General features: G+C 37.0%; 3 protein-coding genes and 2 long non-coding RNA genes across 6 annotated transcripts in view; 3 read left to right on the plus strand and 2 right to left on the minus strand.

The window, feature by feature from the left end:
• Positions 1-18,482, minus strand: LOC111322284 (tyrosine-protein kinase receptor Tie-1). The gene is made up of 21 exons (XM_088727618.1): positions 18,325-18,482; positions 14,201-14,274; positions 11,850-12,516; positions 11,165-11,308; positions 10,209-10,352; positions 9,169-9,432; positions 8,271-8,537; positions 7,255-7,548; positions 6,814-7,143; positions 6,151-6,264; positions 6,032-6,050; positions 5,571-5,598; positions 5,094-5,397; positions 4,330-4,440; positions 3,696-3,886; positions 3,290-3,412; positions 3,048-3,118; positions 2,797-2,837; positions 2,054-2,150; positions 1,771-1,870; positions 1-1,492 (listed from the first exon to the last, which is right to left on the minus strand). Exons 1-21 carry the CDS (start codon positions 18,392-18,394, stop codon positions 1,427-1,429), a joined length of 3,519 nt encoding a protein of 1,172 aa, XP_088583744.1. The 5' UTR covers positions 18,395-18,482; the 3' UTR covers positions 1-1,426.
• On the minus strand, positions 14,468-17,435 carry LOC148726692 (uncharacterized). The gene is made up of 3 exons (XR_015989787.1): positions 17,035-17,435; positions 15,042-15,108; positions 14,468-14,482 (listed from the first exon to the last, which is right to left on the minus strand). It is a non-coding gene; the product is annotated as an uncharacterized LOC148726692 (long non-coding RNA).
• On the plus strand, positions 17,579-23,641 carry LOC148726693 (uncharacterized). Of its 2 annotated transcripts, XR_015989768.1 has the most exons (5): positions 17,579-17,679; positions 21,049-21,191; positions 21,461-21,830; positions 22,458-23,054; positions 23,153-23,641. It is a non-coding gene; the product is annotated as an uncharacterized LOC148726693 (long non-coding RNA). The 2 variants fall into 2 exon arrangements; XR_015989767.1 differs by having other exon boundaries at positions 22,458-23,641.
• A 220-nt stretch (positions 23,642-23,861) lies between these two features.
• LOC148726694 (tyrosine-protein kinase receptor Tie-1-like) lies at positions 23,862-24,535 on the plus strand. The gene is made up of 3 exons (XM_088728028.1): positions 23,862-23,938; positions 24,127-24,226; positions 24,476-24,535. The coding sequence occupies exons 1-3, from the start codon at positions 23,862-23,864 to the stop codon at positions 24,533-24,535; spliced, it is 237 nt and encodes a 78-aa protein (XP_088584154.1).
• A 914-nt stretch (positions 24,536-25,449) lies between these two features.
• LOC111347563 (tyrosine-protein kinase receptor Tie-1) overlaps positions 25,450-27,688 on the plus strand; it is a 35,030-nt gene continuing 32,791 nt past the window's right edge. Inside the window, exon 1 of the mRNA XM_088727670.1 lies at positions 25,450-25,563. Within this exon, the coding sequence (XP_088583796.1) occupies positions 25,500-25,563 (64 nt within the window). The 5' untranslated portion in view covers positions 25,450-25,499. The remainder of the gene's footprint in view (positions 25,564-27,688) is intronic.

The following is a 27,688-nucleotide window of genomic DNA, read 5'->3' on the forward strand; positions in this document are numbered from 1 at the left end:
CCGGGTTACTGATTTTAATCCAAAATTACAATTTTGTTATAAATTACATATAACATGATATCGTGACCATCTGTTAAAAAGGTTACTACTAGCGTTATACAATCAAGCTCGTACTCTATAATCGAAATCTCAATCCAACGCAACCCAATTAATTTCTATAATAAATACCCATATAGTTCTCTGCTCCTTAGCTGAGAGGAAAAAAATAATGTCGTGCCAGGCAAAATTGCCAACCGGAACCAAAGATAATGATTTGTTTATTCAGCGTTAAATTTCTGAATCTCAAAAAGTACCCTGATTCTATTCTATTTTTCTTTTAATACGTGAAAACCTCTGCAGGCCTGCCAAGCTTGAATGTTTTTTCTTTTTTTATGAAAAACTAAGGGGGAGTGCAAATCTTGATCTATGAAAAAAAAAAAAAAAATTCAATTGTTTATATATCTCCAGCAAACTGCACAAGAAAAAATTGTGATTACTTATTAATCCGTGTGAATCAATTGCAAAAATGTTTTGTTTAAACCTTGCAAAATAATCATACACTCAAAGAGGAAAACAGGTTTGTTAGTGTTTCAAGGCCTAAAACTACTGACTTAACAGTTCAAGAAAGACGTTATTAGGTATTGAATCAAATTAGCTTTTTAAAGGAAATGTCAGCATGATTAAAATGTTAACTTTTTGAAACAAGACTAAAAGATAGTGTGGTTTCAGTGACAAGAGGAGAATACGAGGCGATGCTCCATGTTACGTTAACATCTATGCACGTTGCAAACAAAAACTCGTTGTTCCACAAACCCCTCGTTTGAAGATTTTTTTGCTTCCCATATTTAGAAATCGACTTTTCTAACCCGAAATGCATCCGACCGGCGCTTTTAAAGAGACCGTCTCGTGATGAACTGTGTGAAATTTGAAAAAGGAAGGATTCTCTATGCTCCGCCGCACTCCAACCCTCTTAGCCTTGTAAATCAGGCAAATGCACTTTTTAAAAGAGCCAGAGGACTAACCCATAATACAATTTTTGCAGCTCGTTTTAGAAGTTAGACCATAACATGGTATTTACGATACGACCATCATCGTTTCTAATTTAGATATGCAGACATTAGAGTTTCCTGATGTGTATTGATCATGTCTGATTTCTTTTTCCAGTTATCCCCCCCCCCCTCAAAAAAATTACACATACAAAAAATTACGTATACAAGAAATTACAAGCTGTTACAAAAAGCCTTCTTTATCATCAAAGGGATTTGAGAGGAATTAGATTAGACTGGTACTGTATACACTGTGATTAACTGTAATGGATCTATTGCTATGGCTCTTGAATCTAAGTTTTTTTTTTAATCAAACAACTTTTAATTTCAGTTCAATAACGAGTAAGAAACTGCAGGTTTATTGTAAAAACTGCGTGAGACAGTATACGAGAGATTGATGACTATACGTTTAAGTCCTCAACGTTTGCGTACAACTGCTTGTCGTACATTTTCATGTTAATCAGCCTCTGTGGAAAAAAAAAAAAAAAACAAATTCATGAGACAATCAAAAATGACCGTGTAACCTTACGTATTACCTGAGCTATCGCTCGAAACGTCAGCTCTTGAAACTGTTTACGTTGGCCAATTTGAATGATCAAATCATTTAATAAATAGAATTTATCTTGTGGCATGAATAAAGTGAATGGTCCGAATGCAATCTGCTGATTTACGAAAGGATAGGTAGTTAAGATTTAGTCCAGCCATAATGAAAGTCAAATTGTGTGACGATTATTATAATTCTCACCTTGTGTTTCGCCTCCATGTCCTTAAGCTGGTTTCTTAACTCAGTGAATGCTGGTCGAACATCCGGGTCATTTTGCCAGCATCTCATCATGATCTGGTACCTGGTATTTAGCAAGAGGAATACTTTTAATCAACAAAGAAAAATTTATTCTTGTTTTCAAGAATCATTTAACTTAGATACCAGTTAAAAGTGGCTTTAACTCACTGTCATCGGGCGAAATAACTCTTGGAGTGGGACTGACGACAAACCAGAGTAAAAGGTGAGAACAGTATGGAATACTTACAACTCATCATCCACATGTTGTGGTTTAGGCATTCTGTAGTCCTGCTGAAGTAGTTTCGCAACTTTCTTGCCATCCAAGCGTGGATATGGAGAACCACCTGGAGATTATGTAAATATTATTTTGTTTCTTATGGCGTAAAAGATAACAGATTACAAATGAATCCTGTTTAGATGTGTAAAATTGATGGCAACAAAGTTAAAAAAAAAGAACAAAAATGTATTTTTGTAGAGGCACGCAGAGGGCCGTACGCTAATGCAACCACGGCCGCACTGCTTATGCAACTTCATCGCTTTCGTATAATTTCTTTACTTTAAACAGCGGATTTTTGGTCTCAGCATTCTACATTGGTATTCAAAATAGAAAAGGTTAGTTTACTACCTTCGCCGACAGGCAGGGACACCGCAACAGCTTGCGCCAATTACTGCGGGCCAAGTAAACCCACCCATCCCACCCCAGGGAAGGACATCCCCCACACAGCCTAAATTAACGTCTCCTACCCCTAACCCTGCAGGAGACGAGGCCTAAGGTTTATTCGTCCTTGTCCGAGAAGACTAGAATATCTATCCATTTTTTGATGTTATAGAAAGGTAGCAAATTCTCCTCAATTATTTTAAGACCATGAGTATTGGTCCGGCCGGGGCTCGAACCCTCGACCTCCCGCACAACACAATCCGGCGCTCTAACCAGTCTTTAGTATCCTTTTTTGTTTTTCACTATAGATTTTGCGTGAAATAAATCGTTACCTATTGTGAAAATCTCATAAAGGAGAACTCCATAGCTCCATCTAGAAGGTAATGGGAGAAACATGACATAAACATAAGGAGCGTTCTTAAAAACAGGAAATGTGACAAACGCTGGAAGGTCGACTAATGACTCTTGGAACTGAGCTCGATGCTATGTGTATGTGTGTAGACTAGTTGGCAGGATTTACCTTTCGCACTCAAATTGAATGCGTAGCGATATATCATAACAAATAATAAACGCCTGTACTTACATATCACTTTTGGTGGTATATGTGCCATACAACAACGCCTCGTAAGCTGTCCACTTTACTGGAAAACGACCCTTAGGAATTCATAGTTACTCTAAGAAGAGTTTTCATTTAACAACATAACATAAAAAATTGAGCTTTAAGATTCCATAAAAAAATATTTTGAAGTTTGAAGTGACTCAAACTAGAATTTCAAATGATAGCTTTAATCAGTGTAATAAAGTTAAACTCATATTTCAAATTACCTTTGTCGTTTTTTCATAAACATTTTCTTGCTGTACCTCCCAGGCCATTCCAAAATCTGTTACTTTACATGTTTCGTTTTCCCCGATCAACACATTACGGGCTGCGAGGTCTCGGTGGATGATCTAACCACAGGAAAATAATAATAAATCTAATGCGATTACTATGAGACTTCCATTCTAAATCATAAACTATTCAGTAGTTTTTATAATTCGGTTATCAGGATTGTACGTAACACCGCTGTCAACCATCTTTTGTGGACATTGCCGTCTCATGCTTGAACTACCAGCAGCCGCCTAAAAAAATGTCATAAAAAACTGTGGCCATCGCATCGCAAACTAAGACATCTGGGATTGCATACACTAGGATTTGACTAACTGTTCTGACGTTTTTGTGATAAAAACTCACAGATTTTGAGGACAAGTAACTCATTCCATCAGCGATCTGCCAAGCAAACTTTATCAGCTGCTGTGACGTCAGATTCGTTCCTGGTTTTATATCCGGGTCTTTGAAGTAAGTATCATTTAATCCACGGCTCTTTCTCAGGTAACCCAGTAAATCTCCAAACGGAACATATTCGATCAACACCAACAGAGGCTCTAAGAAAAGAAAAATCATTAAAAAAAGGAAGAAAGAAAGAAAGCGGTTCAACTGAGAAACGAGCTCTATATAACGCTCTAGCAAACTAGGGATAACTAGTAATTTGGATATATAACAAAGTTCAAATGGTAAATTGGCCACCGTAACGATTACAAAAGCTGACGTTTCGAGCATTAGCCCTTCGTCATACGCTCCGACGAAGGGCTAACGCTCGAAACGCCAGCTTTTGTAATCATTACGGTGGCCAATTTACCATTTCAACTTTGTTGATATATCCAAATTATTTCGTTACCCCCACCGACGCAGCCCCAAACAGTTTCTTTAGAAACTATCAGCCTTTATTCATTTTTATAGAGATAACAAGGTATGCTTCTATTTAGTTTACCTTATTTGCGCTGTAAAATATACATTTCATACTGAACAGCTAAAGGAAACAACTCACCAGTTTCTGTAACACATCCCAGAAGTTTTATGACGTTCGGATGCGGTTTAAGCTGTTTCATCGTTTCAAGTTCGTTTACCAGGTCCCTCGTGTCCGATTCTGAAGTGTCATCTAAAGATACATTTCCTCAATCATCTCTACTTATTTGAATCACTCATTAAAATGTTAAAGGTAAAAAAAATGGAAATCACTTTGCTGTTTCCGAGTCATGTGAAACTTGGAGAAACCAATGAAAGTTTCAGTAATTCTTTAGGACGCATAATGTAGTAAAAGCGAACAAAAAAAGGACACATGAAAAGTAGGGCCTGTAAACCTCGTCAGTTTCTGTTGCGATCCAGGTTTGGTATCATTAATAATAATAATAATAATTAATAATAAATAAGTAAATTGAAGCTCCCCCTAAGGGGCTTTCAAGCCATAATGTAGACTAAGTGCTTAAAAATCCCCACTGGCAGGAGGCAGACTAGTGGGCTATTACAGAGCGCGGACGAGGAGTTGAACAAGGGGGCAACCGAGAACAAATCCAATGAATCCAATGGGTGAAGGACTTGAAACCAAGACACCGGATTACATGTCCAGCACCCTAACCACTCGGCCACGCCGCCTCCCATTACATTTTACATGGAGGAAAGAGGGAATGTTTCCTTCAAAGGAACTGTATCGAATTTTAGCTAACTATTCTAAGACATATTCCTCCTAACTGTACATGTGACCGAATAGTAAAACTTTTCTGAACTCTCGTTCGCAAAAGGGTAAAGCTTTACCTTTAAGCATTTTGATGGCTACCGTTGTTCTACCAGGCCTTCCGCGAAGGTCTGTAGCCGTTCCCTTTGCCACCTGGCCGAAAGCACCTTTCCCAATGATTTTTTCTATTGTCACATGATCCCTTGACACTTCCCAGGAGCGCGTTGATGGATGAAGTGGCGGGTAATGAGCAACTTGGCCAGCGGCTTGAGTTAGAGTGTCATCCAAGCTTGTTTCGTTTATATCCATGTACTCTGCAGGGTACTGGGCAAAGTCACCTGAATTAGGACAACTTAGTTCCAAGTCTTTTAACTCCATATCGTTCTGAAAATAATCAGGGAGGCATCAATGTGATATTTACCATTAGGTATTTGCATGAATGGAGGTAAAGATGATAGAGACCAGAACTTTCGACTTAGTGTTAAAGCTGGCTGAGGTTATTTCACCCTGTCATTGTTTATTTGATTCCATCTTTTTTTCAACGTTAAAGGATTTACCTCATTGTCACCTTCATCTTCATACACCCTGCAATGAACAATAAAGGGACACATGTTACGGAGATGGTCCAGTTTGAGTCATTTGTTTCCTTCCCGCCGTATCTCCTGGCTAACTGATAATCTGTGAAGACGACTTCTTTTTTTTTTTTTTTTCAGTCATTTCAAACTACATTTATCTTCAGCGGACTGCTTTTATATTTTCTACCATATTTTCCTCATAATATATTCCGCTGTTGTAAAAGGGACACATTTTGGTGTGTGTGTTTTTGTCATCGGTAAGGCTAATCTAAAAAAATTAACTCACTCGAAAACTAAAACTAACACAAGAAAAATCACATATGTTCCCCAAAGCCTTTCATAGATATTAATGAACAGCTGAGCTTTCTTGTAATCATTTGATTGTTGTTGTCGTTTATCCCTGGTGGATGCCTATTCTTAATGACTATAAAAAGAAATCCTACCCATGCTTTCCTCCACTGCCTATGAAAATAAAAGCGTGGAAGATTTGCAATAAGTCACTGCAGTAATATTTGTTATCCGACCAAACAGCAAAATGCATTTGAAAACAAATTACATTTACCTTTCTTGTGTAACCAGATAATGTAAATGAACAACACAAGTATTATTAACACAAGCACTCCAATTATGGATATATAAATGACGTCATGACATGAGCACTTGCATTCTTCGTGAGCTGCGGAGAAATAAAGAATTCGCCCCTTTTTTTTAGCCAACTTGCACAAAGCATTGTAGAACAAAGGTGTTAGAGATCAGCTGGTGATACCAAATATTTTTTCTACCCTAACCAGCCTTCCGAAAGAGACTCTGGTAAAGTCCAAATACTAACTTTTCACTAATTCATATAAAAATTGGTCTATTTTGAAGAATAGATTGGCAGATGCCTTCAGGCCTGTGAACAAATCAAGAAGCCCGACTATATCTATTATCCCCAACGGACCGTTGAACAATTTAAGGGACGAAAGATATAACTCCTGTTTCTGACGAAGAGGAGCACAGTCTTTTTGAGAGGTGGGGTACCCCTGCACACACTTAGAGGAAATTATCCATTGTATTTACGCGTCAAGCTCGCTAGATATTTATTTAACTAGAACCAGAGAACTATAGATATCAGGGTTTTGTGTTTTTCAGGAGTATTTTTTTCCGGATTCTCCGCTCCGTTAGGGTAAAGGCGACTCTAGGAGCCAGATTTAAAAAAAAAATATTCGATTAATGTAATCATTACCTCTCTGGTTGTGGTTTTGTAGATCTACAACTTTCACTCTTTTGACCTTCGTCTCTTCGACCAAACTTTCACCAAGTTCATTTGTGGCAGTGATTGTAAATTCATATACTTTGCCTCTCTCCAATTTGAGTGTCAATTCACCAACTGGAACTTTCGTGATCTTCCTTATGACTACCCACTCTCCTACTTTCCCGTCAGTCACTAATCTTTGGTACACAGTGTACTGTGTAATTTCTCGTCCATTATCTTCTGGCTCCTTCCACTTCAAGGTGATTTCACCATCTGTTGTTTCGCTGGGCCGGCCATATATTTCCACTGGTGCCGGGGGACCTAAATTGTCCAAATTTAGATTACATAACCAAATGTTTGAAATTCAAATTTCCTTTAAGTAGGGCAAGGAAATAGACGCATTCTTCCTATTCTCTTACAGCTATTGCTTACCTTCAAACCTTGTCTTCACCGTGGTTACAACAGGATCGCCTTCAAAAATAGCATTCCTTGCAAACAGTTGTACTGCATAGTTTGTAGCTCTCTCCAAGCCTCCAAAAGTGTAACTTGTTTTAACAGGATCACTAATATTGACACTGTTTATCTCAGTGTCACCTTTTAGTATAATCACCGTGTATCCTGTGATAGGACTCCCGCCATCATCAACTGGTGCAGTCCATCGCACTATTAGTGAACTGGCTTGGATACCATCTTCTGATGATACTATGGATGGTGCACCTGGTTTCTCTAAAAACAGTAAAGAAAAACTTCGTCTATCCACTGTTCTATAATCGAATCAAAATTTAACGGTATAACATATCGATAACGAACACCTTGAGTAAAGTGTTAAAATATCCTGCTTACTTGATAGAGCCAAATCAATGGTCGAAGCTGAGAAAGCTTGCATGGTGTTTTTAGGAAGACACTGAAATTAAGCCTTTGATAGAGCTTTTTGTTTTTAGCCTACGGTTTGATTATTTCGAGAACAATAAGCCACTCGTCGAGACAAGTGATACTCCATTAAATGCTGTTGGGTTACAATGTCGCCATTGCATGGGTTTTGCCAAAAAAAAAATCTTAGAACTGATGCTTGGGAAGTGTTAAAGCTGTCGTAACTCTGATTGCATGTGGTTCTTACTGTATCATTCAAGTTTGCGAAATAAAAATGGAAGTGCACCAAAGGTCTATCTTACTGTACTGATTTCACACGCCTCTTAACCCTGTCAACATTCCTTTGACTCATTTCGCATCCAATTTGCTAGGTTACATATAAAATTTTGATCAAACTAAATTTGTATGATAATAGTATTGCGCTAATTAAGAAACGTTGATGTTTTCTAGTCCCCTAGTTGGCGCGCAGCAGAAGAGAAACGAAATCATAGTTTTAGGCAGTTCCAGTTTTTTTTTTTTCCCCTGAGAAATGCTTTCCAAGATGACATGATTGACGCTTTGCCACAAGTAAATCTTACTTATCTGTGTTATTTTTACTATTCTGTCGTCAGAGGGACTCAGTCCATTGGCAGCAATGCACTTGTAATCACCAAAATCTTGATCTTCCCTGAGCGTCACTTGCGCTTTGTTTTCTCTGGCTCTGATTCTACGAATTTCCATTCCATTTGGTTTGTACCAGGTGAGTATTGGTGTGGGAACACCGTCTGAAAGACACTTCAAAGTCACCGTCTGACCAATACTAGACTTACTGGATGAAGTGGTCACATTTTCTATAATTGGAGGGTCTGCAAAAAGAACAAGAAGTCATTTGAGTTACAAAAGGGAACCAACACTTGCTAGGAATATTGGAAACCTCTTCAGACTAGTATTAGCACATTTATTTGTTCGGATTCCTAGCTGATTCCCTTTCTCTGTTACCATTACTTGCAAGTGGAACTTTGATTTACAAAGCGTCATATATGTCTATTTCAAGAGTTATTTTAGGAGGTAATTAATAAATTCTGAGATGATACTGTCTTTTTTTGTTTGTCTGTAATTTCAAAATTTTGGTGACAGTATTTCATAACAGTGCTTTTTATCAAAAGTTGAACGTCTTTAGCATTTACATAGACACAGTCTCATCGCACCTACATGCACTAAACATGTGGCCATCTGCTGTGAACTCTTCGTTAAAGGAAAATACCGTCCATAAATTATAATAGTAATGGTAATATTAATGGTTAGCTTTTATAACATGGTAAGAACCTTTAAGCTCGTCCCCTTAACTTCAGAGGCACCTTAAATGGATTATAATTTCCACAGGTCTCGTAATTATCGATTTTTACAACTAACAGGCAACGCAATTTGTGCCCTATCTATCAGAATTCTATTGATAATAATCCTATAATTGTTATAGAAAACTCTGATATTACTTACAGTAGACCAGGAGTACAGTGTGATTGGTTATGGTGTCAGCCGTGTTGTTTGCTACACATAAATACCATCCAGCATCTGTTCTTTTAAGACGGTTGAACTTCAAAAGTGCCGCTCCCTTCCCTGAACTTATCACTGTTCCGTCTCTGATCCACGTAACAGCTGGTTCTGGAATTCCGGATGCTGTGCAGTTGACGTTAACGAAGGCTCCTTCCCGATAACTTCCCTGCACTGATGAAAGACTTATCTTTGGTGGCTCTGCAAGAACTAACCGGTAAAGAGTAGGTGAGTGGCATCCATACCAAGTACATAACTATCATATTCTACCTGGTTATTTTTTGGGCACCTTTATTACAGCTGATACCTCTCCAACTTCAGTTGTACAGTTAATGTTTTTTTTTTTTTTTTTTTCCCCATACTTATTTAATGTAAGAAAGGCAGACATCTTTGAAATCAATTCATTACATAGAAATTTCAGGGTTTTTTTTTAAAGATAATACCAGTAAATATCGTTATGATAATTGTCAACCACAGCATTAGGTACACATTCCAACACTCATATCATTTTTGAAGAAACCATTTCAGAAAAAGAAAGTTAAATTTCAACCCTAGCAGAAAGAAAGAATGCTGGGCAATTAGAAAAACTAGCTATTTCAGTTGAGAAATGCCATATATGTATAAGCATAGTTAGTAGAGGGGACCATCTCCACCATCCGCCATCTTTGAACTTGTGTTTAGTTTGTGCACCGTTGCGGTCACGTGACAGGTACTTTCAACATCAGCGACTGCTCTATAGTCTCGCTCTTTGATGCTCGCCGACTTTCATAACCAGTCCCCTCTACTAACTATGTTCGCACGCATGATACATGTGGGTTACCTTATCAAAATTTCATGTCTCAATCGATATTTCAAGCATGAAGGAGTTACTTCCTTTGAGGAATTTTAAATTTTGTAAGGCAACCTTGAAATGATCCTCTTCAGGGATTAGATCTTTTATCTCTCGGTAATTATTGATACGAGAACATTATGAATAATTAACATACCTTCACAATGTACCACATTAGATGGTCGGTAGTAACCTTCATTACACACGCAACCAGTCCTGTCAGTATTAGATACTGAATTTGCAGGACAAGGTTTACATTTTTCATTACCAACAGAATCCTTGTAGAAGCCTTTCTGACACTCTAAAATGAAACAATGGGCAATTTCATCAAAATGCTTTCTCTTCAGAACACATTAATGCAATGACCCTGTGATGTGCTTTTTGAGCCCAGCACATTTACTTCCGTGCAAATAACTATTGTCTGTGACAGAAACTTAGACACATCTTGATAACCGTGGCACTAGTCAAAGGGTTGGTTATCATAAAGACAACTCCTTTTGTCTTCACTCTTAACAACTCTCATAATGACTTTTATTTACTGGTATTATCTTTTTTTTAAAGATAATACCAGTAAATATCGTTATGATAATTGTCAACCACAGCATTAGGTACACATTCCAACACTCATATCATTTTTGAAGAAAACATTTCAGAAAAAGAAAGTTAAATTTCAACCCTAGCAGAAAGAAAGAATGCTGGGCAATTAGAAAAACTAGCTATTTCAGTTGAGAAATGCCATATATGTATAAGCATAGTTAGTAGAGGGGACCATCTCCACCATCCGCCATCTTTGAACTTGTGTTTAGTTTGTGCACCGTCGCGGTCACGTGACAGGCACTTTCAACATCAGCGACTGCTCTATATAGTCTCGCTCTTTGATGCTCGCCGACTTTCATAACCAGTCCCCTCTACTAACTATGTTCGCACGCATGATACATGTGGGTTACATTATCAAAATTTCATGTCTCAATCGATATTTCAAGCATGAAGGAGTTACTTCCTTTGAGGAATTTTAAATTTTGTAAGGCAACCTTGAAATGATCCTCTTCAGGGATTAGATCTTTTATCTCTCGGTAATTATTGATATGAGAACATTATGAATAATTAACATACCTTCACAATGTACCACATTAGATGGTCGGTAGTAACCTTCATTACACACGCAACCAGTCCTGTCAGTATTAGATACTGAATTTCCAGGACAAGGTTTACATTTTTCATTACCAACAGAATCCTTGTAGAAGCCTTTCTGACACTCTAAAATGAAACAATGGGCAATTTCATCAAAATGCTTTCTCTTCAGAACACATTAATGCAATGACCCTGTGAAGTGCTTTTTGAGCCCAGCACATTTACTTCCGTGCAAATAACTATTGTCTGTGACAGAAACTTAGACACATCTTGATAACCGTGGCACTAGTCAAAGGGTTGGTTATCATAAAGACAACTCCTTTTGTCTTCACTCTTAACAACTCTCATAATGACTATCACTCAGGTTTTCGAACAACATGTGTACATAAATTTAATGTAACTCTTCATCCTAGATCTAGAGTTTTCAGACCAAGCCGCTTGAAGACCTGAAATCTAAGACCCGAAAATGAAGAACCTCAAAACAAAGACCCGACAATGAAAGACCCTAATTAAAATAAATGTATCTTTCTGCTAAAAGAATTACGCAAAGCAAGGACGAAAAAAATTGAGGAGGTTGTTTAGGTGGTTAACACAATCTAAATGATCAATTATTTATTCTGGCCCAAACACTTCAGAGGCAAATCCAAGTTTTAAGTGCAGCACTAACCTCTGCATGCAAAAGAGTCTGAAGATCCATTGGTGAGTTCATAAGCATAATCACAAAGGCAGACTGAGTTAGCTGTGATATTCCATTCCCCATTACTAAGGCACATGCCAATTGACTTGCTATTGTTTACATTGCGCGAGTTAGGATCTCCACATTCTTCCTCTTGTTTGATTAAATTTAAATCATTTGCTGGGGCAACTGTTCTTGGAAATCTAACGAAGGGAGCGATGACGGTTTCAGAGCAGAAACGATATCTTACAACAAACTTCTTTATTGTGAAGCAGGCTCCTTGATCTAATAATGCCAAATAAATTCCCTTTGCTCTTGTTACTATTGACCCATAGAATGTGTCCGTTGTTAATTTTCCAGGTCCAGGAAGAGTTTCTGGACTAATAACAGTTTCTTTGTGGAAGTTTACTCGTGTTGGGTCTGCAACAAAATCGGATTTGTGATCCGTATGATAAGAGTAAAGGGTGAAGTTTGTTCTGCAGAATGGGACATCGTCAGCTGAGGGGCAGTCACGAAGGGAGTAGAACACTACAATATCGAGTCGTGTAGCATTCTTGATGTTAATATAATCTGTTACCAACCAGTTCTTTGGTTCGTTATTTCGGTTGGAAATATCGCAGACTGTGTAAGTTAGTGATTGGGCTGAAGGATGATTCCACTGCAAGAGAATAAAAAATCATAAACATTAACTCCAAAACTGGCGAGCTCGTGCACTAAATACAGGGAGGACTGGTACACTTTACCGAAACTTTCTGCACATATACTAGACGGGTATGAAGCATTATCAGATAGGCTGATGCTTTCAATGGATGCTAAATGAATCAAGAATGAAGATCTCTACAAATAACCAAGTCTAATTATCGCATTATTGAAACCAAACTCGAAATGACATAATTGTACAGTGTATGTGCTTTTTCGCGCGATATGTACCAAAAACCTGAGTGGTTCATACAAATAAGCTTTGAACTCTTTAGAATAATAAATACCTCTGATTTTTACTGACTTATCATTGAATCTCCATTATCTGAACCACTAAGTAAAATCAATGGAAGTTCTAACTTATTGGAGAATGGGAAGAAGAATACTGGAATTATAAAAGATATGGAGGGAAAAAATATTAGTTAACTGGTTTATGTAATTACTATGCAAATATTTAGCTTAATCAGGTTCATCATCGTAAAGAAAAGTTTAAAGTGGTAGTTTACCGAAAACATTGACACAAAAGTTCTGAAAAGGAAATCAGTTGTTTTGATGATCGAGAGTATGTTAACATAATTTATAAGTAGTTACATGTATCATAAAAATTATCTCACTGATGACATGACAAATAAAAGGTAATTTGTTTATTAAATCCTTGATTATTATGATTAAAATTCCCAAAATAAATTAAATCTCTTTTATTCTGGGCGACTTTTATTTTCCTTCATGTCACTTTCTTTTCAAATGAGATGTGCGCTATCATAACTACTAATACTGAGTAATTCCGGACCATATCTATGGGAAATAATGGATGTGAGTTTCTCTAGAGACTTCAGAACACAAGAATTTCAGATTACTTATTGTACTACAACAGGGCATGGTTTTTCTGGGCTCATTGATCTCCTACAAAATCTTCCTGCCCACATTTACTTGGATTTCAAACCAGCCATTTTTTGCATCAATTATCAATAGGTTTTCAACCGTTACCTTGATTTCCATTATAAGCGGGGTTTACTGTTGTAAACAGAATACATACGCGTGAACCTAATACTTGCAAAGTTAATGCTTACAGTACACGCAAGAAAGATTTTCACAACACGGGCTACGAAAATCAAGTACACTTACCCTGCTCCTCCTTTACTTTCTTTATTTAGCTTAATCAGGTTCATCATAAAGAAAAATTTAAAGTGATAGTTTACTGAAAATATTGACACAAAAGATATGAAAAGGAAGTCAGTTGTTTTGATGAGAGCATGTTAACATGTAAGTAGTTCTCTATTGCTTCTTTGAAATATCCTCTATATTGACATGACAAATAAAAGGAAATTTTCATTATTAAATCCTTGATTAATATTATTTAAAGTTCTCAAGATAAATTAAATCTCTTTTATTCTGAGTGGCTTTTATCTTCCTTTATGTCACTTTCTTTTCAAATGAGATGCACGCTATCATAACTAATAATACAGAATAAATCTGGACCCCGCGACTTGGAGCAAAGTGAAGAGACAGCTGAAATTCAGACTAAAGTGGGGTTTACTGTTACAGAATATGTATACAAGCACCTAATACCGGCAAAGTTATTGTTTAATACTACACGCAAGAAAGACTTTTACAACACGGGCTACAAAAATCAAGTAACTCACCCCTGCTCCTCCTTTACTTCCTTTAAAAATACTCCAGTACCAAAGATCAGACCCAGGTTTCTCCATAAGAGTTTCTGCAGAGAAATAATAACATTATAAACTCTTACCAAATGAATTAATTATTGATACAATTAAAAGCTAAATTTGCTTATGGATTTTGGTTACGATTGCATCTCTTTCAAGAACCAGAAATGGGTCTTTGTACTCCTCCTGGAAGGAAGCTCACATTTTGAATTAACCCCCCCCCCCCCACCTTCTCACCTTACTTCCCCCTGTTTCCTCCTCCACGTCCAAACAATTAGTTTCCGTCAAGTAAGGAGAATAAATAAAGTGAAGTTGGAACTTTGTAGGGGAATATAGAAGGACATCTTTTTTTGTTGTCTCAAGTATGGGAATAAAAAGAAAAAACCTCGGACTTATGATTGGTGTTTGGCTCATACCCAACTCAGAGTTTTCACTACATTTTCCTTCAAAAAATGTAAGAGACATATAACCGCTTCCATTAAAGCTGAATGGTACCACTTTAAATTAATTCTTTAAATTAAATTAATTCTTACGCCCTCTTCTAACATGTATGAGCCATACAAAGAGATTCAATTTTAGACGTATAACTTGCCGCAATGCACAATATTAAGATAAAAATATCATGCAGTTCTCTTGAATCGTCTTTGAAACTATCGCTTCTCTTTTAACAATCGAAACAAAGACAAAATTATAAGATCAGATGTATTCAACTGCTTACTTTTGTTACTAATTGTACCCGCAAACGGTACTTTTGTAATGATATACAATTCGATTTTCACTCCACGCAGTGCTTAAATTAATACATGTGTTACTTTACATTTGGCTGTATTTACGATCCTTTCTTGATAACATGCGGTCTTTTTACACGCGGTGAGTTTGAGGATCTTGGGGAGAAAGTGAAAGATCCTTTAATATCTCAGCAAAAACTTAAAGCTCCTCGAGGATCTTGGCGAGAAAGTGAAAGGTCATTGGAGATATTGGCGAGAAAGTGAAAGATCCTTAGCTTGAAGATCTCGGCAAGAATATGAAAGATCTATGAATATCTTTGCAAAAGTTTTGAAGATCCTCAAAGAGTTTTCTAAAGCTTAAGTTTCTATGAAGATCCTCAATACGATCCTTCAAGGTCCTTATGGAGGTCCTCTTAGATCCTCCTGGATTTCTTTGAAGATTTTCACCGGGTCGACAAAAGGGTATTGCTTCAGTCCCCCACCTCATTATTACCATATTGTATGTCTCATCTATACTTGCTTAGATGAAATTTTATCTGTAGTAAATAACAATTTAAGTCGCCGTTAGCTTGGTGTGATTGGTTACATGTATTATCAAATGAGATAGGCAAAGACGAAGCATTGACCAAAGAAAGATACAGAAAATACATAATTATTTCGATTGATCAATCAATTGATAGATGGATTACTTGACAGATATTTTCCTGTTGTTAGAGACAGTTAAAATGGACATCAGTATTTTTTGCTGTAAGCATTTTTGTTTAAGTCAATCTGTAAGTGCAAAATGATTTCCGTACATTGTAGTACCTTTTCATTTCCTCCACATCATAAGATATAACTCATTTAACCTTGAAGTCGTTGTATAACGTAGGTACTAAAAGTTGGAATCACCTGAAACCACCTGAAACCACCTAAAACCATCTGAAAACCCCAAGGAAACCATCTGAAATTACCTGAAAATATCTTGAAACAATTTAAAACAACACGAAAGCACCTAAAAAATTACGGGTAACATCAGAAAATAATTGTTAACAATCAAGTTTATCCACTAGGAGCCCGGATTACGGATATGGTATATAATGCCCTGCAGTACAGAATAGGCACCACAAATAGGTCTTTAAGGAAACATTCCATTGTTCTGGTTGAAAACACACTCAATTAGCTTTACGAATGGCGGGGAGTTGCACGGGAATATGCAAATTCATTTCTTGACAAAGCACTTGCGTGACAATAACAACATGCGATCGCGAATGCAAAGAAGAAACTGTTTTAAATCGAAAGAAATACGTGAAGTTTTTTCAACAGGATCATGCAAATTATATATGAAAAAGCCCAAGAAGGCCTGAAGATTTTCAAACTTTCTAAGGAAATTTTGATCATTGTGTTTCTTTTTAATCAGAGACGAATTTATAGCGTGACCGAGAATTTCACTGACTTTGTTTTTGCAAAAGTGAAAAATATGTGGATTTTTTGCAAGATATTTTACTGTAAATGAAAGAATATAGCTGATGAATGGTGGCTTTAACCTCCACTGCCCAAGTAAATTGACTAGATAGTTGACATTTTGAGAAAAAAAAGCCTAAAGCCCAGTTTGTGGTGCCTATTCTGTACTGTAGGGCATCATATACGATATCCGTAAGCCAGGCTCCTTGTGGATAAACTCGATTGTTAACACTTATTTTCTGATGTTACCCGTAATTTTTTAGGTGCTTTCATGTTGTTTTAAATTGTTTCGAGATATTTTCAGGTATTTTCAGATGGTTTCCTTGGGGGTTTCAGATGGTTTCAGATGGTTTCATCGGTGGTTTCAGATGGTTTCAGGTGATTCCAACTTTTAGTACCTACGCGTTGTATAATGGCGATGAAATGCATATAAAGCCATGCTCGACAATTATAGTTCTGAAAATTGAGAGCAGATTATGACTTCGATACACAGGAAGCCCAAGCTCACTACTAGAAAAGCGGACGTGACTCTTAAAGTGTTGCGCAACGTTTTATATTTATAAAGGTTTGTATGGGGTGTTATCGGTTTGCCTTAAAAGAGAGAAAAAAATGTCTTGTTTTGAAATAAAATGGGCTTACCTTATTGCTTTGTTGTTTTCTTTGTCGATTCCGAGCGTCTCAGGCCATTTTGAAGCGTTTTCGGCGAGTTAGCGCTATGTTGGTGTTCAACTGCTAAAAGAAAGACAAGGCCGGAAACCTATTTTAGAAGTGTCCGTCGCCCGAAGCAAATAATTCCGCCTAAAAATTACCACCAGTCTCGATTCCTCCAGAAAATCAAAGCAGAGATATTGCAGTTTCATTTCCATTCACTCGATTCCCAATTCCTCCCACAGATCTTTCACTAGCGATGCTTTTATCTCTAGATCGATCGGCTTTCCAATTTCGAATATGGCTGCTTGAAACATATGCGGCCCCGTTGGCCGATCGCACAGTATGTTGGGTAACAAAAATAAGCCCGGCGAGGGTAGCCAGCGACCCGCAGTCGACAAACAAACCAGTTAGCTCCCTTGGTACCCTCGAGAGGTTTTGTCAAGACCGCATTGTTTTGATCACGCATTTCCATTCGATGTTGATTGGTCGATCAAAACATTGCGCAACACGTGAAGAGTCACGTCCGCTTTTCCAGGAGGGCTGCCTGTGACCAACATAGCGCTAACTCGCCGAAGACGCTTCAAAATGGCCTGAGACGCTCGGAATCAACAAATAAAACAACAAAGCAATAAAGTAAGCCCATTTTATTTCAAAACAAGACATTTTTTTCTCTCCTTTAAGGCAAACCGATAATATCCCATACAAACCTTTATAACTATAAAACTTTGCGCAACACGTTAAGAGTCACGTCCGCTTTTCTAGTAGTGAGCTTGGGCGGCCTGTGTTCGATATGGCTTTCTTTATCAAATTTTTCGGAAACGATCCCTAATTAAACCAAACTTTGAAAGCGATGAAGATTAACTTTAAACTAATTTTTAAATCAAAACCGGAGCCGGAATCTCCTTTGAAACGTTTCGAATGTTGAAAGTTGGACACTGCACGAGTAATAAAGCTCGGTGAAGGTCACGAAAACGTAAAAAATTCGCAAATATTTCCCAAGTCAAGATGTTTCGATACAAATGACGCAAAAGTATTTCAAGCCGACTGAACAACAATAATCTGGCAGCAATTTTAACAATCGATTGTCGTTTCAAGCGAGTTTATGAAGGCCGAGTTATGATTTTTTACTATTGCCTGGTCGAACTTATACAATTTCGATCGACTTTGGCATGACTGAGCTTGACGAACTTAATTCAGTGCTTGCCGAACCTACTTACTGGACCTGAAATACCACCAGTCGTCTAAAAACCTCTAATGAAGAGAGATGCGAACTCTTACCTGCATCTCCTAAGATCCCACGTAAAATAGCGACTAGCCATAGAATCAAAGTTGTATGGTATATCTTCATCTTTTAAGGATGCAACCGATAAATGGTCTCAGCTGACGTAGATATTGCTGATTAAACGTCAAAGAAGACAACAGAGCAACGCCGGAAGACAAGTATGCTCAAACCTAGGCGGTGTGCGCACTCCGATTGCATTGCATTGTGGTAGCGTTATTTTCAATATGGCGGTAAAAGCAGTAGAAATGGGTAGAGTTCGACTGAATATTCTGTAAAAGTTAGGCCATTTCTTTTTCCTTTCACTACGAGTGAATATAATTTGATATATTCTGAACGTATAGAAGTATTTTTCGTGCGTATTTGTCACGTATTTTTACACGCAAGCACTGTATTTTAGCATGTAATTTGAGACGGGTTTTCAAGCATGTCAAATTCGTTATACGTCGTAGTTTGAAGCCTTTCAAAGACTTGTATGGCCACTTTGATCCTTCTTCAACAGCTTTGACCAAACGCACTCCAACGTTGCAAATGTTTTATGCATTTTAAGTGATAGTGTTTAAGACCCTTTGTGGAGCGAAAAGGCCCATTGTTGCGTTTAGTGTGTTGCGTTATTAGGGACTTTATATTAGGGAGCTTAAGCAACCACGACGAAAGGGACGGCGACGACGTCAAGTAATCGCGGAGGGTCTGGAACGAGGACGTCGTTTTTAGCGGGAAAATGAAACTTAAGCAGTGAAGTTGCCCAAGGACGACGACGTCTGAAATTTTTGTTTATTCTCGCTTGGTCAGTTTAAGAAATGACATCGTTCAGAGACCTCCAAAACCTTCTCAGTCATAGATTAAATTTTCACCTATATCGGAAGTTCGAGAGTAGGTTATTCAATTCTTGAACATCAAAAGTCCAAGGAATTTATAAGCTTTAGCTTTATTTACAATAATTTACGCATGATAAAAGTTTAAAATATAAATTTTACGGAAGTTATTCGAGATTTAAATTCAGTTCTAAGTGTTGCTGGTATAAAAAACCTATTATTCCCAAGGCTTGCCTGATTTTCAACGTGCTTTAGCCTGATATGTTCTACCTTTGATTCTCCTTCCTTTGGCGGGCAAACGACGCAAGTCTGTCAATTTTAATCAATGCTAGCTAGCGATCGGCACAGATCAGTCTTCGCGCTTCAAACAGGAATACTATTTTTTCCCCTGTGATTTTGTCGGAATAATTTTTATGGCTGTAAATCTAGATTTTTATCAAACATTTCGAAAATAGATTTGCAAAACCTGAGAGGTATTCACGCTCATGTTGACACACCGATCTGAAGAATTCTTTGCTGTTTAAAGCGTCTCGACGGAGAACAGCAACACGCAAATCTTTTTAGTAGCAATAAACCGACAGTTCCATACACACAGCTTTTGACCGAACGCAGAGGTGTATTGCACTGCCATTTAAACCTTTTCATTCAATAAAAATGATAAACAGCACTTCTTTCATAAAATATAGAACAAAAGATCCACTAGTCATTTGTTTTACGTTCCAATTCTGGAGTTGTAAATTTCACTTGAAGCGGAATCTCATAACAACCACGTGCTAACACATGTGTTTGACTTGAGGTCGCTTGGATCCGCTTTGGTTTGCTGTTCAGTTCAAAACTAAAGATTCGGCAAAGAGGACTTAACAAAAGGCACTCTAAGACCATTTTTGAGAAAAATGGAGGCAATGAATACGCACACCAAAAGCTATAAACGTCTGAAGCATGCAAAACAAACAATACCACCACTATGTCGTGAGTAGATTAGAATATAAAAGTAAATTGTCGAGAATTGCTAAAAGTTGTTTTTACGGTATTTTTTCACATCGTTTTACAAAATGTGTTTGATTTTATTGCCCCAGAGTGTTTTATTTTGTAACGTAAGGCGCCGTGAATTGCCCTTATTTCGCATTGAAAAGGCGGCGTTTTCACAAAATTCAGTGATTATCGATTTTCTTCAAAAATAATTGATATGTAGCAAAGTGAACTATGCCTTGTTTTGTTTTACATTAAGGTCTACCTTACATGAGAATACGGGCCAAATTGATTTTTGAGCTGTTGCCACGAGGTTTTAAAAATGTTTTATTTTTGGTAACATTTGCTCTTAACATCCAGTGTACTTGATGTTATTCAGATCTTTTCGCAAGAAATCCCTGTTTTTTTTTTGTTTTTTTTTTTTTTTTGCTTTTTTTTGTGCGCTGTTTATTGCTAGTTGTATCATTTTTTCTATTATCTACTCATCCGCTATTATATTTGTCCTTCCTATTGATGATTTTAAATGGGATAAGATCAGTTTTTCTGCCGAGTCAGAGTAATTATTTTGGTATGGATCACGGAATTAAGTGGGTTCATTTGGAAAGAGAGGTTGATTAGAACGAGTGCACGCGTGATTGTATAACGCCAGCAATAACCTTTAAATATAGAAGGTCACAACGTCACACATATAACATATAAAATATGAAATGTAAATTCAAATATAAAATGTAGAAGCTTTCTCATCACTGGAGTTGTGTATATTTTTGAATGATTAGGATCGAGGAAGAGTCCATAACAACTGTTCAGTGTTATTTTTCTTTTCCTTCTCTCTGCAAAGACGTAATATCTATTGGTTTTATAAATGTAATATGTATTTTAGTTTGAGATCTGAATTTAAGTTTATCATGTACTTATAAGTGATCAATTGTCTCGTTTTAGTTTGTGTTGGTGTCCATGACTGACAGCAGCATCCTTGTTCTTTGGGCCTCGAATTTTGACTAAAGTGGTTAGAGTGAGTCTGACTGTATCTCAATTAGTGCTTTTAAATCGTTTGGAACGACCTGAATTGATCTTTCGATGGGGTAAGGAATTAATTAACTAATTATTCAAATATAGTTTATTTTATTATATACGTACGATAATGTATTCTAGTACTAAAATCTGTGTTCAAAGTCTATCTTGTACATAATTTTGTTCAAAAATCTACTTTTAGCTTTCTTTTTAGTTGGTCTTTAGTTGACTTGTGTTATGTAATAATTACAAGATACCTGATTAAAATTGCCACATTGAGGCTTATTTGCCTCACTTATATTTTGTTTACTTTAATTATCACTTTGCTGTATATATGCAGCCATCACATGAACTCTTCCCTTTCCACAACATGGTTTACTTGCCATTGGAGACTCCTCACTTCGAACGAAAGTCAAAGAATTAGACAGAAGATCTCCTAAGTTACGTTTGGAATGGGACGTCACATTATCTGGTGATACACTTATTCGTGTTTCTTGGATGATAGAAATACTCAGTCTGGTATAGCGCAAAAGCTATATCTGGAGCTGTTGCATTAATTCCGACCCACAGACGACATTTTATCATCAGTCCTGGTGATCCTGCCCTCTTGATAATCTACAACGAAACAGCTGCTGATGGAAAGGACTTCACATGCACAGTGGTTACTGGTGTAAGGTTGTGGGATGGTGTAATAAGTGTAGTCAATTATGGTAAGTGTTAATGGCATGTATACTGCATTATCATGGCCTGGAAGGATGTTATGGCGCTAAGATTAACCTCTTTGTATGAATACACCATGGCAGTCAACCACGGAATCTGGTATACTTTTTTTCGTAAGGGATTTATTCCCTATACACATTTTCCTTAGGATTTACCTTGTAACATCGTTTCATCACAGATAACTTGCTACAATGGTAACGCCACTCCATCAAAAGTGAGCACAACGCACAAGAAACACTAACGGTGGTATAATTTTTTTTCGGACTAAACAAAGACACTCCAGCCTATTGGTTCTAATGCACTACATATAAGAACCATCAAAAATAGAAATTACGATCCACTTTTTTGAGAAGTCTGTTGTGTAAACGAAAACGTTTTCTATAAGGGAAGAATTGATCTTCGCCTTCTTAGGAGACTTACTTAGTTTAGCACTCATTCTTCTTAAAACTATTATCTCTTTTTGTGCGATTCCTTCAAAAGTGGTGACCAAGACTGGATTGATTATTATTATTATTATTATTATTATTATTTAGATTATTATTATCATTATTATTATTTATATTATATTTCTTTTTAGTTAGTAATTCATCACTTACCTTGACGTTTAATTTCTTCAGAGCCGCTATTGATGATTATCGAATACGTGCCTCTCGGTGATCTGCTTGGTTACCTAAGAATTAGCCGTGGGTTGAAGGACACTTACTTTAAAGATCCAGATATCAAACCGCAAACGAGTCTAACGTCACTGCAGCTGATGAAGTTTGCTCGGCAGATCGCTGATGGAATGAGTTGCTTGTCTTCAAAATCTGTGGGTTTTTATTAAAAAGACCTTAAAGCACTTAGTCCAATCCTAGTAGATGCAATCGCAAATTTCTTAGTTTATGAAGTGACAGCCAGAATGACTTTCATCGCTAGGAGGCTGCTGATAGTTTAATCATGAGGCGCCGGTGTCCACAAAAGGGGGCTTAAAGCTGTGTTACACTGCTGGAAACCGGCTTTATTAAAACTACTAAGTAGCTTGATTTTGAGAGTAAGAATGGAAGTCTCAAAGTGATCATCCGCTTCCATTGATAACTAATCCCTGTTGTTAGATCATCCGTCGAGACCTCGCAGCGCGCAATGTGTTGGTTGGGGAAATGAAACATGCAGAGTAACGGATTCTGGAGTGGCCAGAGATGCACAACAGGAAAATTTTCATGAAAGAAAGACAAAGGGTATTTGAAATATGAGGCTTAACTTAATTTCTTCGATTAAAACTATACTGGATATTTTGTTTTGTCTCCATTCCAAACTGAAATATAATTTTTTTTAGTTTTAGATCTTAAGGGTCGTCTTCCAATAAAGTGGACAACTTATGAGGCGCTCTTTTATGGCACCTATACCACCAAAATTAATATGCAAGTACAGGCGTTCATTACTTGTTATGACATCGCTGCGCATTTTATTTCAGTGTAAAAGGTAAATCCTGCCAACCAGTCTACATTGTAGTGTCCACAGAGTTTTCCCATTGCATCAAAGCTAACAGTGTTTCTACCTCTGTTAATGGATCCAAGTCTGTCACTAGCTGACCTTCCACCATTATATAGATTTCCTTTATGATTTTCTTGACCTTTCTCAAATAGTGCTTCTTATGTTGATGTAATATTTATCCCATTACCTTCTAGATGGAGCTATGGAGTTCGCCTTCATGAGATTTTCATAATAGTTACAGTTTGATACATTTATGATCTATGGTGAAAACAAAGAAGCATATTGACGACAGGTTTACTATCATTTATTGTGAAGATCAATGTTAAATGCTAAAGATGGACTGATTATAACGAAGTAATCAAGCGAACTCGAGGAAGTTACATTAGTGTAGGTCCCACAGGACCCTCTGCCTGCTTTCACTGAAAAACTTGGAAAAAAAAGTTTGTTGTTATTCAATAATCATTACGTAACCAAACAGGATTCATTTGTGAAACTAAATACAAAACAATAAAATGCTTACATCATTTCCAGGTGGTTCACCTTATCCACAGATGGATGGCAGGAAATTTGCGAAACCACTTCAGCAGGACTACAAAATGCCTAAACCACAACATGTAGATGATAAATGGTAAGGTGTCCATAATGTTTCTCATCTTTCTTATTTAGCTTTGTCGTTAGTCCCATTCAGAGAGGTATTCACTCAATGACAGTAAGTTAAAGCCACCTCTCACTGGTATTCAGGTTAAACGATTCTTCCAAAGGAATAAAAACTTCTTTGTTTGTTTGTTGAACTTATCACTTTTTTAAAAATACCAGGTACCAGATCATGATCAAAAGCTGGCAAAACGACCCGGATGCTCGCCCAACATTCACTGAGTTAAGAAACCATCTTAAGAAAATGGAAACCCTACACAACGCGAGACCTGTGATAATGATGACGTAACGATCTGATTTTCACCAGGGTTGAATTAAGTCTTAGCCAGTTACCATGTTGTCTATAAACAGTTGACATTAAGACCACCGTCGCTACTAATGTCAGTAGATAGTTTCTTTTTATCAACTGAGTTTCAAAAGCTGAACTATCGAGCGTTATTAATGATAATACTTATGGCTATGCACTCTATTTTGATAATCTCATGATTTCGTCGTTTTGTTTTTTCCAAAGAAGCTGATCAACATGAAAATGTACGACAAGCAGTTGTATGCAAACACTGAGAACTTATAGTCATCAATCTCTTTTATATCGCTTCACACAGGATTTGCATTAAACTTGTATATTATCGCTTGTTATTGGCCTGAAACACATAATACTTGCTTGAAAAAAAAAAGGGATTCAAAGGAGTCACATCATAGTGTAAAAAGTAACAGACTTATCTGAATCCTTTTAACCCTCTGTGTCACCGTCTCTAAAGTCAACACGTTTCTATTTTCCCCTTAAAAATCATTAAAGAAAAGATGTAAGGTTCCTGTACTGTGATAATGAGTTACGCTGCAGCCTGGTCAGCATCGTTTAATTTATTATTTTTTCTCTTCCAATGCCTATCGTCGTGGGAAATGATCATACATAAGTCAAGAAATGTTTACGTCTACAAATGAGAAAAATTCCAAAAAAAAAGAAAAAATTGCTTTTGGAAGACTTGCTAGAAGTGGAATGGGATACCACTCAATTAGTTAATTTCACCTTGATAAAGAAAGAATCAACTATTGTTTCAAAGGAAACAAATAATCAATTCAAAGTGAGTTCAATTTATCAAAGGGAAGAGTTCTCATATATATAATTTTTCCAGTATTCGTTGTTGTTTTTCTGTTTTGGTTTGCTAAGAAAATGCAGTATTAGTATAAACACATTTCGGTCCAGGTTATCAAAGGCCTCAATAAAATCTAATAAAAAAATTATTTCCACTGAACAGTCTGTTATCCGATTTAGTTCTTAATGATGGGATAAGATCAGTTTTTCTTCCCACTCAAGAAGAAAATATTATGGTTGGTATGTATCATGGAAATTGAATGGGTTGAGTTGGATAGATCAGTTCATTATAACGAGTACACGCGTGACTGCATAACACCAGCAGTAACCTTTTAAGAAAGGGTCATGATGCCATAAATATAATCTCATGACACAAAACTAAGTGTGGAGTGAGATTAATATCTCAGTTTCAACGCCTTTGGGTAAAGTAACAGTTTTAATCATGTGTAAGGCCCATTTGACGCTTCAATGTTTTCTGACCGCCTTTGTCATCATTCCTTTAGCAGGTAAGACTCGTTTACATGGATTTGTGTGCAGTTTGCGTTCAGGATAGGATCCGTTATAAACATAACAAGGGAGAAATAGCAGAAACTGACGCTGAGAATAAGCATTATACCTGAATGGCGCTTAAGAGTTTCAAACGATGGTTTGAAAATGGGTTTTGTCATCGCCTAAATTTCCCCTTCCATTCGAAAATAATTCCATATTGAGTGAAAATAATAGAGAGAACCGTGCGAATTTGGAGTAACATGCTTTGGGGATCGACTGGATTATTTATAGAAAACCAGGTTACTATTTTCACGCCGACTCAAACAAGGCGATAACAAGTCAGGATGGTCACTGAATCAAAATTAGCTGATCCTATTGCCTTTATACAATAACCTTAGCAGAAAAGCATGCGATCATGTCATTATTATATCCACACAGTTCCAAAGTTGACGCTGATTTCATATCCGCTGTACAATTTCTTATTTCGTAATCATGCTTAATCCAAAATTTAAAAAAAAGGAAGTTGGAGCCTTATTTATTACGATAAGCAGGAATGAAGCATCAGAAATTCATGATATGTGTGAATTGCGCATTCGTGTAAACTGTAATAGTGATCAGGCAGGGCACGACCTTTTAAAGAAATATAATTGGTGTTGCCTAAGACAGCGTAAATGACCTCCCAATCAGTATTTAGTGATTGATAAACTCCGTGTTTTAATTCTAAGGAGTGAAAAAACTACATTTCTAAGTCGAGAGAATTATTCAGCAGGGAGGGTTTTTGCAGCTATCATATACTTTTTGGAGAGCAGTTAGGTGAACGAAATTCTCTGTAGCTTCTTAATTCGTCTTGAACTAGCGAAGCCGCAAAAGATCTCTCGAAAAAAAAGTCCACATTCGTTACTGTAGTGGTAAGAAAACCTACAACTCACAGGCAAGGAGAAGAGAGTTTTCGTTTGGGAACTGATGTGAAAACGGTAAATATGAAAAACTCCACACTAATCTTCTTGTGGTCTTAATTTGAAAGCTTGACATTTCATCCAACATTTGAAATTGCATACACTTACGTAAATCTGCGTGAATGATGCGAATATTTTTTTTTGACAGCATGTTACAAAAAATCTACTCATTGTTCAATGAAAATCAACATTGCCCTGACGTTACTTGAGATTCAATTTTCCATCCTTTTGACTGTCAGTCTTCGTGACATATTTCTCTTATAAGCTACTCCGCTCTATTGCCAGCTTACAGACTAGGGCCTAAATGAACTTGTAGTCTAGAACTTAGGATAATCGAAAATCACAAATAATGTACCTTTGGTCATCAACAATATTTTTGGAATAACTTCAGTGATTGCTCCATGGTACATTGAGTCACGTCAACATGAAGAAAAGGCGAAGTTGTGATTTAGTATCCAGTCGTCACTGTTTTAGCCGGAAGCGTTACCCGCTAGAGATTTAGTAACGTTCTGCATTTATAATTACTTCAACTGAGAGAACTTTTCATCTAAACCTCCCAGAAACTCTAATAGTGGAAACAATTGTAACCAAACGAAATTGTTCCCAGTGTGACGGTTTTGTCACCTATATTTTTGAGAGTAGCTATTTGTGAAGCTGAGTTGACCTTTAAAACAACTCTATCATTTTGATTTGGTCAAGTTTGTGACGCAAATTATTATAACTTATAATAGTATGAAGAAAATATTAATCTTAATAAGAATAGCATTACAAATGCTATAAATGCTCTGGAAGAAAGAAAACCGAACCAAGCTAAGGAGTAGTCTAGACAGAGTCGCAGCGGACAAATGCGAAAATTGCAAGGCACATTTTTCTTTGGGAATTTTCTATTCAAAGATAGAAGCTTATTTATGTTCTTTTGCACTGTATGCATCTATTTAGCAACGTTCAGTTTCTGGGGAGTGATTGGGACAAAGAGGTCAGCTAGCAACTAGGAATAGGAAGCCCATGTACACTTTTTAGTCGAACAACAGCTCTGAGCTGGTTTGGCAAACGTTGAGCGATTTCCACTTTGTGGAGAGAGAATGAGACGTAGCGTTCACATCTGGAGCGCCATGTGTGGGGCATGATCCTAGATCAAATATAGACTAGTAGCTAATAGTGTCGCAGAAGTTTTCGTTAAAACCTT

Source organism: Stylophora pistillata, chromosome 7 (assembly GCF_964205215.1).
Source record: "Stylophora pistillata chromosome 7, jaStyPist1.2, whole genome shotgun sequence".
NCBI lineage: Eukaryota > Metazoa > Cnidaria > Anthozoa > Scleractinia > Pocilloporidae > Stylophora > Stylophora pistillata.

What these genes read in the sequence shown, in the direction of transcription:
- LOC111322284 (XM_088727618.1), bottom strand. Translation starts at nt 18,394, where the DNA reads ATGAAGATATACCATACAACTTTGATTCTATGGCTAGTCGCTATTTTA. An exon ending in TGGGATCTTAGGAGATGCAG is followed by an intron (nt 14,275 to 18,324) that starts GTAAGAGTTCGC and finishes ATTTCTCTGCAG; the next exon opens with AAACTCTTATGGAGAAACCT. An exon ending in AGCCATCAAAATGCTTAAAG is followed by an intron (nt 4,441 to 5,093) that starts GTAAAGCTTTAC and finishes ATGTATCTTTAG; the next exon opens with ATGACACTTCAGAATCGGAC.
- LOC148726694 (XM_088728028.1), top strand. Translation starts at nt 23,862, where the DNA reads ATGGATGGCAGGAAATTTGCGAAACCACTTCAGCAGGACTACAAAATG. An exon ending in CAACATGTAGATGATAAATG is followed by an intron (nt 23,939 to 24,126) that starts GTAAGGTGTCCA and finishes TAAAAATACCAG; the next exon opens with GTACCAGATCATGATCAAAA. An exon ending in AAATGGAAACCCTACACAAC is followed by an intron (nt 24,227 to 24,475) that starts GCGAGACCTGTG and finishes TTTTTTCCAAAG; the next exon opens with AAGCTGATCAACATGAAAAT.